Here is a 12,295-nt window from a genome sequence, read left to right as displayed (position 1 = left end):
ATGGAGTGTCTTCTCAGTTACCCTTTTTAACTGCTAGAATAAAATTATCCCTAATTCTTAAATTTGAAATTACTGATGTCCAAACTGTTTTATAAAGTCTCTATTATTGACTAAAAGAGCTTAATTGTCAATTCTTAGAATCTAAAGTTCTTCGTTACCACTTATTAAGACTGTTTATTGCTTTTTATCATCCATTTTTTACTCCTGCTTTTCATACAAAATAGGACTACACAGTGATATCTGCATTACCAGGTACATTAGAAAAGTTAGAAAACCAATTTATATGGTGCATTTGGGATTTTTCTACATAAGCATTGGTTTTCATTCCTACCTAATAATAGATGAGTATCAATAGTAGACCTATACTTTTGAATTCTTTTATTTTCTCTAGGAATATTTTTAAACTTCCTATTTGTAAATTATCTGCTTTTCTGGTTAGAGATTTCTCTTCTTTGTGTTTTTTTTAATAATAAATCTATTTCAATCCTAAAAATCCTAGGCAAAAAAAAATATATATAGATATATATATTTTCACAATCAGCTTTCATCCATAAATGTACATTAATTTCATATTTTCATATTTAAATAAGTAAATTATATGTGTTGTTAAAATGGCTTCAATTTCTGAAATTAGAGCATGCCTATACATGTTCCAAAATGTTACAAGAAAATGATACTGAGAATATGATATCTCAAAAGTTATTTCAATATATAGCAAAAAACAAACAAAAAAAATCAAATGTCAGTCTTCCCTTCCCTTCCCTTCCCTTCCCTTCCCTTCCCTTCCCTTCCCTTCCCTTCCCTTCCCTTCCCTTCCCTTCCCTTCCCTTCCCTTCCCTTCCCTTCCCTTCCCTTCCCTTCCCTTCCCTTCCCTTCCCTTCCCTTCCCTTCCCTTCCCTTCCCTTCCCTTCCCTTCCCTTCCCTTTTCTCCTCTTTTCTGAAATATAAAGGAGTTTCCATAGTCTGACTGCATTTGATTTCTGCAAATTGAACACTCAATCACAGAAACGTAATATCACAGAATAGCTTGAGTTAGAATGTACCTTGAAGATCATCTAGTTCCAGCCCTCATGTTCCCTGCTGAGGGCTGGGTTTTCTCCACCAACAGATCAGCCTGCCCAGAATCCCATCCAACCCATCCTTGAACATCTCCAAGGATAGGGCATCCACAGCTTCTTCAGGTGCAGCATTCCAGATGGGGTCCCATGAGGGTAAAGTCCTACTTTAGCAACAATCTCCACCCCTACCCTGCTGGCCAGCCCTCTTTTGATGCAGCCCAGAATACTTTTGGTCTTCCAGGCTGCAAGAGTACACTGGTAGCTCATGTTCAGCTTTTCATCCACCAAAACCCCCAAGTCCTTCTCAGTAGCACTGCTCTCAATGAGTTCTTCTCCCAGTCTGTACACATACCTGGAATTGCCTTGACAGAAGTGCAACACCTTACACTTAGCTTTGTTGAGCCTCATTAGGTTCACATGGGACTGTTTTTCAGGCACATCCACGTCCTTCTTAGTGGCATCCCTTCCTTCTGTTGAATCAGCTACAGCACTCAGCTTGATGTCATCAACAAACTTGCTGAGAGTGGTCTCGTTCCTACTGTCTATGTCATTGATAAAGATGTTGAAGAACACTGGTTCCAAGGCAGACCACTGGTGGAGATCACTCATCAGCAGTCTCCATGAGGTCATAGAGGCATTGACCAGAACCCTCTGGATGCAACAATCCAGTCAATTCCTTACCCACTGAATAGTCCACCCTTCAAATCCTTACCTTTCCAAGTGAAAGATAAGAAAAGGCATGTGACCATATCAAAGGTCTTGTACAATTCCAGGTTCACAGAATCACAGAATGGCCAGGGTTGGAAGGGACTTCAGTGATCATGAATCTCCAATCCCCCTGCCACAGGCAGGGCCACCAGCCTCCACATTTAATACTAGACCAGGCTGCCCAAGGCCCTATCCAACCTGGCCTTGAACATCTCCAGGGACGGGGCATCCACAACCTCTCCGAACAGCCTGTTTCAGCACCTCACCACTCTCATAGTAAAGAACTTTCCCCTGATGCCAAACCTAAATCTTCCCTCCTCCAACTTAAAACCATTTCCCCTTGTCCTGCCGTTATCTACCTTCATAAAAAGTGGACTCCCCTCCTGTATGTAGGCTCCCTTTAGGTACTGGAAGGCTGCAATGAGGTCACCCTGCAGCCTTCTTTTCTCCAGGCTGAACAAGCCCAGCTCCCTCACCCTGTCTTCGTAGAGGAGGTGCTCCAGCCCTTTGACCAGCTTTGTGGCACTCCTCTGGACCCTCTCCAACAGTTCTCTATCTTTCTTGTACTGGGGGCTCCAGACGTGGACACAGTACTCCAGATGGGGCCTCACAAGAGCAGACTAGAGAGGGACAATCATCTCCCTGTCCCTGCTGGCCACCCCTCTTCTGATGGAGTCTGGGGTACCATTTGCTTTCTGAGCTGCAAGAACACACTGCTGGCTCATGTTAAGTTTTTCATCCATCAGGACCCCCACATTCTTCTCTGCAGGGCTACTCTCAAAGACTGCTCCTTCCAGTCTGCATAAATGCCTGGGATTCCTCTGGCCCAAGTGCAAAACCTTGCACTTTGTTGTGTTGAACCTCATTAAGTTCACCAGGGCCCACCTTTCGAGTTTGTTGAGGTCCCTCTGAACGGCATCCCTTCCTTCCACCATGTCAACCGCACCACTCAGCTTGGTGTCATCTCTTGGTGAGGGTGGACTTAATTCTGTCACTGATGGCATTGATAAAGATGTGTAAAAGCACTGGTCCCAAGACAGACCCCTGAGGGACGTGGCTCGTTACTAGCCTCCACATGGATATAGGATTAATCACCACCCTCTGTCTGTGGCCTTTCAACCAATTCCTTATGCATCAGGTGGTCCACCCAATAAATCCACATCCCTTCAATTTGGAGATAAGGATGCGGTGGGGGACCATGTCAAAGGCCTTGCTCAAGTCCAGATAAATGACATCAGTCGCCTTCCCTTTGTCCACCAAAACCGTCACTCCACTGTAGAAGGCCACCAGATTGGTTAAGCATGACCTTCCCCTGGTGACACCATGCTGGCTGTCTTGGATCACAAGTTCATTCCTTCTGTGATCAAGCATGTTGTCCAGGAGGGTCTGTTCCATGATCTTCCCAGGTACAGAGATGAGACTCACCGGCCTGTAGTTCCCTGGGTCCTCCTTGCTCCCTTTCTAAAAAATGGGAGTGATGTGATCCTTCCTCCAGTCATCCAGGACCTCACCTGACAGCCACAACTTTTCAAATGATGGAGAGTGGCTTGGCAACCACCTCAGACAGCTCCTTCAGAACCCTGGGATGCATGGCATCTGACCCCATAGACTTGTACGCATTCAGTCTCATAAGGCAGTCTCAGACTGACTCTGCCCTTACAATGGGGGGAGGGGGGGGGAGGTGGGGGTTACTGCCCTGGTCCCCATCTATAGGTTCAGGGATGCAGGGCTCAGGGACGTGAGAAACACTGGAATCCTGGCTGCCAGTGAAGACTGAAACAAAGAACTCATTCAGCCTTCTTTTTGTCCACTGAAGCCAGTTCTCCTTTCACATTATCCTGTCTCTTCTGGCCAATGTACCTGTAGAATGTCTTCATATTGTTTTTCAAATCCCTCACCAAGTTCAGTTCTGCCCGCGCCTTGGCTTTTCTGATACCACATCTGCAAGTCCAGATGGCATCCCTGTATTCTTCCCAGGTGACATGCTCTCGTTTCCAGAGCTTGTATGCATTATGCATCAGGTTGATGGCATCAATTGCTCTTTCTTTGTCCATTGATGCTGTTGCTTTGTTATAAAGGGCCATCAGATTGGTCATCATCATCAGTACAACCTTCCCTTGGTGAAGCCATGCTGGCTGTCTTGGATGACCTGCTCATTCCTCATGTGCCTTAACATGGCTTCCGGGAGGATCTGTTTCATGATCTTCTCAGGCAGTGATGTGAGATTTACCAGTCTGTACTTTATCAGATTTTCCTTTCTACCTTTCTTAAAAATGGAAGTGTTTCCCTGTCTCCAGTTACCAGGACATCACCTGACAACCATGACTTTTCTAATATGATGAATTGGTTTGGTAACTACATTTCTGAAGATCTATTCATTTCTTCAGGACCCGGGGATGCATGTCATCACGCTTCAGAGATTTGCACACGTTCAGTCTCATCAAGTGGTCTCACACTTGTCTGTAACAAACTGTTACAGAGGAAATGATTTTCTTCTGCCAACTCCTGTCTAGACATTCAGGAACTTGATAGATGTGGGAAGCCAGACTGGCAATGAAGACTGAGGCAAAGAACTTATTGAGTACATCAACCTTCTCCATATCTGTTGTTGACAATTTTTCCTTCTCGTTTATTAGGGGGGGTACTCTCCTTGTCCTAAGGTGATAATGGGCTATAAAGAAACTATATAAAAAACAAATCATATCAAATTTAAAGTAAACTATCATTGAAAGTGCAAGTGGCCTAATTTAAATAAAGGTAGCATTTGTGAATGATTCTTACCTGCAAGAGATTATAGACATTGCAGAGCGCAAAACAAGAATATATATATAAAATATATATATATATATCAGTGAAAATGGTCTGAAATTAGTAACACAGTATTCAGGAAAATGCAAAGTACTACACTTAGCAAAATAAATAAATAAATAAATAAATAAATTGTGTATGCAGAGAGAATTAAGGAGAATAAGTGATTAAACCACATTCTTTCTTTAAAAAATATAGTGCTATTATAAAAAATCAAATACTTAGTTGTATGGAAAATTACATAATTTAGTCCTAGGACATAGTGTGAATCACAGAACCACAGAATGGTTGTAAGGGTCCTTAAAGATCATCTGGTTCCAACCCCAAGTAAGAGTATTAACTACAAAGTATCTGAGACTACTATTCCAGTTATCAGCACTGTTAATATCTTAAATAGACTACCTGTTCAGCTTTATTTGCTACATAATAAGACATAGAAAAGCAAAAGAACTGATAAAACTAAGTAGATGATTCAAAACCATGCTTCTAATAAAAAGTTAAAGAGATTTGCTTTATCTAGCCTTGCAGATAAAAGTTTGATATGGATCAGGAGAACAACCTATAACTGTAACTATGAAAACTTAATATAGATTAATCAGGAAGTGTTTCTGATATTCTCCATGTGATAAATTAACTGAGTATGGCAAGAAGTAAATAAATACATATAGATGAATGTAAAACAAAACAAAATTTTCCAATTAGTGACAGAGCATTGAGAGAGATTATTCTACAGAACTGAATTTAGCAATGTAACTCAGACATTTTTAAGGACTAGGCTCAGAATGTTTGTTTAAACTTGCCTAAGAGCCTGAAGGACAAGTATCCATGAGATCTTTCTGAACTTCATATTTTAAATGTTTCTGGCACAGAATATTTTTTTTTTAAATCATAACAATGAAAATCAAGTACAAATACAAACCTAGATTACTAACCTAGATTTTTTTTTTCCCTGGAGGGGAAAAGAAAAGAAAAGAAAAGAAAAGAAAAGAAAAGAAAAGAAAAGAAAAGAAAAGAAAAGAAAAGAAAAGAAAAGAAAAGAAAAGAAAAGAAAAGAAAAGAAAAGAAAAGAAAAGAAAAGAAAAGAAAAGAAAAGAAAAGAAAAGAAAAAAGGCCATCTTTTTGTTGTATTAAATGTTGTCTTTTTACAGATCAAATGTGTGGGAAATATATTTCATCAACCTTTATATGTTTCAATATTTGACTACATTTCACATATGTCAGAAGTAAAAATGAGATTATACTATGTACAGTAGGAAAGGTAATGTTACATTTGTAACCTTTGGTATAAAATCAGTCTTGATACTATCTTTGCTTTTTCCAATATATTTTAGTTGTTAGCTATGTAAATGCTTATAAGACAGAAAATATTTAAAGATTTATCATTGTAATTAAATATGAACAAAGATAAATAAGTGATTGGTAGAACTGTGTTTCAGGTAAGTGAGCAGTAGATACAGAGCCCCCAGAGCAGAAAAGACGCAATTTCACTCTTAGCTGATACATAGACACTATCTATTTGCACTATATGAGGGCATTACAAAGCAATAAACAAATTACCTTCATTAAATATTTTCTTGGAGGATTAATGAGCACTGATAATAAGTCACAACAGCACAAAGAAATGCACTAAAATTATTTATCTGGTTGTGGTGGGAGGCTGGAGGAGCAACCTATAGTTATCATTCATTTTAGCTAAAAAGAAGCCTTCAACATTTTCTGTAAAATGTGAAATGTATTCCACCATTAGAAAGTGCAGCACATTGCACTCTTATTCTGTGGTTGATACAGTGATTATCCAAATATCAAGTGTGGTGATAGCGGTTTAAAATGGAATTGAGATGAAATAAGGTTTTCAACAGGAGAGATCTATGCTTTTTTTCCTGATCATTTATTAAACAAAGAAAAACAAAACCAACCAACCAAACAACAACAACAAAAACCAGTATTTCTGAATGGTAAAGAAGCCATCATGCAAACTTCATGGTTCATATTTATGGACAGCAAATTCAGCTACTAATCTGGAGTGAATTGGGTGTTCTTTTTGGTTGGTAGTGAAAATTTAGCTTTGTGTTTGTGTGTGATTTTTGTTGTTGTTGCTCTTGTTCTTTTTTACTGTTGTAGCTGTTGTTTGTTTTATATGATTAAGAAAGCGAGAATAATCAGCTTCTTCTCAGTTCCTAGAACTCCCAGATTACATCAGACTTTGGCCGCCATCAGTACTACTTATTCAATAGATATTGCCATCTGGTGGAACTGGGGTAATCAAGGGAAACCTTAAATGGAAGAGGAATATATTTTCCCAACAAGACACCAGAGGAGATAGATTACTGTATCTCCTACCACATTGCAAAAAGAATACATAAATCAGACTTCTTTCTTTTGTGACACTGTAATTCCACAAAAGTGCAGTTACAGAATGTGTGTTTGCATGCTTTACCCTTGAAGATGCAATAATTAGACATTATGTGAGCTGTACCTTTAGGTTTTAGCAACATTTAAGAGAATTTCTATGGCAACTCTTGTATCTTTATATGTTTAAAGGAAAAAAAGAAGCAATTTCTCAGAAGAGAAGCCTTGAAACAAATCTGGGAAACAATTACATGTTAACAAATAAAGGAGTGAATATTTGGTGATACCTGAAGGCCTCTGCCTCTCTTGTTAAAATAATTAGACTTATATCTCACTGTACCTCAATGACAGAAAGACTTCAGCATTGTCATAGAACTAGCATTTTTTGCATAAGAATTATATGTCCAAAAACATCACACAGCACTAACAAAAGTGCTGAGATGCCAATGCTCCATTTTCACCCCTCATGAGAAATATGTAACATTGTGACAGTTTAGGAATTAATGTTGTGAAACAGAGAAAATAGATCTACTAAATTGTTTAAGAAATGATAGTGAAAAAAAAAAAAAATTCACACCATACAATACAATAAATTCCTTTTGGCAGGAGATAGATGTGCTCTTCTCACTACTTCATCACAACTGTCTCTATACTGTATACTGTTACTGTGTTCTATGTTGTGCTCTATGCTTAATCAAACTGGTTCTAAAATCTTTTAACCAAATCATTACAGGAAAATACAATCTTGAAGTTTCTAACTGTAGCAATCTGTATACAAATTGAACTAGTGTTTTCTTAGTCTTTGGCATCTTCTTGGTTTAAAATTCATTCATCAATTTACCATTTCATAAAAGTGGGATTTCAGATGATATTTAAATGCAAGGCCTTTCATATAATTTACATCTGCACCTGTGATGAACAGCTGTGGTACTTGTGATACATAACTATTTGCTGTTGTTCTAGAATATTTTAGTGTGTGCTTGTAGTATGAATAACAGACTTAGAAATAATAGCAATGTTATATAATTTTAATTCTCCATCATCTCTTTATTAGTTATTTTTAAGTGTCATAATTATGAGAGTATTCACTTATGCATGCTACTGATAGGAAAAAGAAAAAAAAAAAAAGCAGAAAAGTAAATGATTCCTGTAACTGGAAATCTTTCATATGTAATCCTGTGATTTAAGAAAACTAAATTTTAATTTTTCTGGGATGCAAACATGAAACAGGGTTCCAGAATATGAAAAACAGTGTGTTTTTTCTTCTCTACCATGGCTTAAAATTTAGAAGTAGAGGGATTTGTTCAATGGATCAATGTCACGGTACACCCATTTTCCCATAATTGAAGTAGCTCTTTTAACAACTTTTTGTAAAATCACTTCTGCAAGATCATCCATCTATTTCTGTCAGCTAAGATCTCTTGAGTCCCCAAATCTCAAGATAACTGTGGTTGTTTCTGATTATTCTGCATAGCATACATTGGAAATTTCAGAGTTTCCTGGAGATCAAGGTATTTCCACTGAAATCTATGCATAATGTATGGACATAACCTTCCAAATTATATCTAAGAATGTGATGCACTCATTAGATTGGTCCAAGAGAAACTTCATATGGTCAGATCAGTTCCAATGATCCAAAATCCTTTGGATATATGAAAGTGTATTCCCACTTTCCCTTATAGATGAAAGTAGCAGCAGTTCCTTCAATGTCATTAGGCTAATGATAACAAATCAAACTGTTATCATTTTTGTCTGTGCTTTGGATTTTGGGCTCCTGGCAGGAATACAATTGCTGTGCATATGCACAAATAAAAGTGCTAACTGAAGTTTATAGCATACATTGTATGAATTTTAGATTCAGCAAAAATTCTGTTGCTTTTTTACAAACTCGAAAAGTGAGCCCACATCATCTTAATGAGGTTCAGCAAGACCAAATGTGTTGAGGCAATCTCAGTTATGTGTACAGATTGGGAGAAGGATTCATCAAGAGTAGTTCTGCTGAAAAGGACTTAGGGGTCCTGATGAATGAAAAACTGGACATGAGCCAAATTGTGCTCTTGCAGTCTGGAAGACCTGGTCTGCTTCAAAAGAGGGGTGGCCAGCAGGGTGAGGGGAGTGATTGTCTCCCTCTACTCTGCCCTCATGAGGCCCCATCTGGAGTACTGCATCCAGGTCTGGGGCCCTCAGTACAAGAAGGAGGTGGAGCTGTTGGAGAGGGTCCAGAGGAGGGCCACTAAGATGATCAGAGTGCTGGAGCACCTCTCCTACAAAAACAGGCTGAGAGAGCTCGGCTTGTTAAGCCTTGAGAAGAGAAGGCTCCGGAAAGATCTCACTGTAGACTTAAGGTACTTAAAATGCAACCAGGAGGGAGACAAACTTTGCATAGTCTGATAGTGCTAGGATAAGAGGGAATGGTTTTAAACTAAAAGATTTAGGTTAGATTTCAGAAAGAAACTCTTTACTTAGAGAGTGGTGAGACATAGGATCAAGTTGTCCATGGATGTTGTGGGTGCCCCATGGAGGTGTTCAAGACTAGGTTGGATGGGAACCTGAGAAACCTCATACAGTGCTTGAATTAGTGATTAACAATTCTGTCCATCTCGGGGTGGTTAGAACTGGATGATCTTTTAGATCCTTTCCATCCCATCCTATGATTCCATGATGATTCTCAACCTCCTGTTCCAGTACCCATCCACTCACCACTCATTTTTACAAGCAAAAATAATTTGGAAGTTGACAAAATGACGGCATCCCTACAGACTCAGCATCAGCAAAAACTAAGTCTTTTATTTCCTTGGAGGTACAAAACTTCATTGACTAAATCCATTCCCTAGAAGTAGTTCTACTTAATTAATGAATAATTCACACTATCTGTATTTTTAGGGTACAAATGTAGCAAATTCTACTCTATATGAACTGCCACTGAATCTAGACTGATGGCAACCTTATATTTAATCTGAACTACTTTTAAGCCAGAGTAATTAGTGAGACTGACTGATTGTATTCTTTGTTTTTTTTTTTTGTTTGTTTTGTTTTTTTGCTTGAATTGGTAACATGTGTGTGTTCAATTAAAAATCTATGCATTTTCCTTGAGATCTTATATTCATCATCACTTCGTTGAATTTCATGCTACCGTAAATCATTTCTGCAAGACTTCATAGTAAAATGTAGCAATGAAATTTTCAGACAGAAATATTTTTGGCTAATCAGTATTTTGCCTGAAACAGAGCAGCAGAGAAAGGAAATTTTGAATATTTAGAGAGCTCTCTATGAACCCTAAATTCCTCAGGGTCCCATGTAACTTCTCAGAATTGCAATTAGATCTGCAGTTCCGTTTTGTACGTCTTCCCCAACCTTGTGATAAATTTGTTTAGTCTTTCAACATAGCATTTTCACTATCAGTTTTTAATGAGAAAATTTTCATCTGGCTTCAAAACTGGATTGAACTTCTTCAAAACCAAACCTGAACATCTTGCATCTACATATGACTTAAACTGCTGTCTCATGTTGGCTGAAAAACTTTTTCCATTCTTTCTTGACAAATGAAATTTCTAATGCTCTTGACACTATTAGAGTCAAACTGGATACATGGCTATGGTATACATTTTGCTACTTTTTGCACCATGAACAGTTATATGATTTTCTCTTCTATCACTGACAGAAAAATGCAAAGAAAATTTGAAATTTTGAGGTGTTTTCACTTACCTCTTGGACTCTTCCTTTTTCCAGACAACTTTCTGTCATGAAAACTATTTGGCCATAGCAGGAAATAAATGAATGATAGAACTCGACCAGTAGATGTGAAACTAATATCTTCATATTGCTACTAAATCTGATAGTATTCACCTAAGAAATTTATGTTCAAAAACTTGGAACTTACTGTACCAGTGGAGCAGCATGCATCTTAGGGAAGTGGGAAGGATTTTACAAACCTGAGCTAGTCTTGACTTTTCTAATTTTGGAATTATATCTTTAAAAACTATCATAGCAAGTGATTACAGAAGAGAATGTCTCATAAATATTGTGTAAACAGTAAAGATTTTTTTTTTTTTAAGTGAAAAATGCTTTCAAGTCTAATTTGTAGAATTTCATATGAATAACTCCCTGCAAGGGCTAAATCAGAATCTCATTATTTGTATTGATATTTCTAATGCAAAGATATTTATGCATTTAGACTTGTAATAAATCATGATATAATTTCATGCAGAATTTTTTTCTTAATCAATTATTTTAAGTATAATAGGAAAAATATATATTTCTCAGGTGTACAGAATGATTCCTAGGATAAAAATTGTAACCAAGGCTCAGACTTTGATTATCATTTTTAAAATAAATCACTTTGATTATTCTTTGATCCATCAGGTTATGAGAAAAAGCACTTGATATCTTCAACTTTTCTTTTGTGTATCATAGCAATACAAAATATTGTTTCCATTATAGTTTTCTCTAATTTTTCTGTTTTCTTTTAGAAATCATCTATAGCTGGGTGTTTAATGAGTTCCCATCTTTTGTGGCAGAAGATAGCAGACGTTTCATCTCCCAGGAGACAGGCAATCTCTACATCTCCAAGGTGCAAACATCTGATGTTGGCAGCTATATATGCCTGGTAAAAAACACAGTGACAAATGCCAGAGTTTTGAGTCCTCCTACACCTCTGACACTGAGGAATGATGGTAAGAAAGATGTTATTGCTGGGTACTACATGGAAGCAAAAATTGTTTAGCTAATGCAAGAACCATGATTATTTGTTTGTTTTTATTTTCAATACAAGTATGAACGTACTTCTGAGACCAGCAAGGAAAAGGTGTCCATGAAGACAGTCTTTTAAAACATCTTACAGTTGTGGGGCTATTTAGATCTTTGAAGTCAGGTGCAGTCTGACACCTCTTGAAGTTTTTTTTTTTTTTTTTTTTTTTTTTAAACACTTACTCCTTTTTGCCATTCTTATGCTTTATCACTGACAGAGAGAAAGAAATTTCCTGTCTCCATGATGTTTGGTTCTGTAGGAGTCCATACCATTGCCAAATGCAAGTAGCTACTATCATGCTTTGATGCCCTTGGGCATCTGAGATATCCACAGGAGTTGGGCAAATATAGCAGAGGACATAAAGGACACCTGTGCCCTAATAGTCCAGCTGGATGCAATGAGAGAAATATTGATGCATCTCAGCTGGTACAAGACATGTGTTTAGAAAACTGAACAGACTCTAATGCTTAAAACATTGCTTGATGTTCTGAAGTCTTGTTATCCTTTCAGGCTCCAATTCACTGCACTGATTAAGGACCACCAGGAACTTCACAGTAGAGTCAATTGCAAAGATAGTTAGCTACCCAGGTGCATTAGAATTCCATGAAGGCATGTCACTGCAGTA

General features: G+C 37.8%; 1 protein-coding gene across 9 annotated transcripts in view; it reads left to right on the top strand.

Moving 5' to 3' along the window:
* The window catches only part of CNTN5 (contactin 5), a 603,593-nt gene that overhangs the window by 430,669 nt on the left and 160,629 nt on the right, over positions 1-12,295 (top strand). For all 9 annotated transcript variants that reach the window (XM_015279880.4, XM_015279870.4, XM_040707026.2 and 6 more), the window contains 1 exon segment: positions 11,393-11,596. In XM_015279880.4, coding sequence (XP_015135366.2) covers positions 11,393-11,596 — 204 coding nt within the window.

Source organism: Gallus gallus, chromosome 1 (genome assembly GCF_016699485.2).
Source record: "Gallus gallus isolate bGalGal1 chromosome 1, bGalGal1.mat.broiler.GRCg7b, whole genome shotgun sequence".
NCBI classification, from domain to species: domain Eukaryota; kingdom Metazoa; phylum Chordata; class Aves; order Galliformes; family Phasianidae; genus Gallus; species Gallus gallus.
This window is presented reverse-complemented; position numbering and strand designations above follow the sequence as displayed.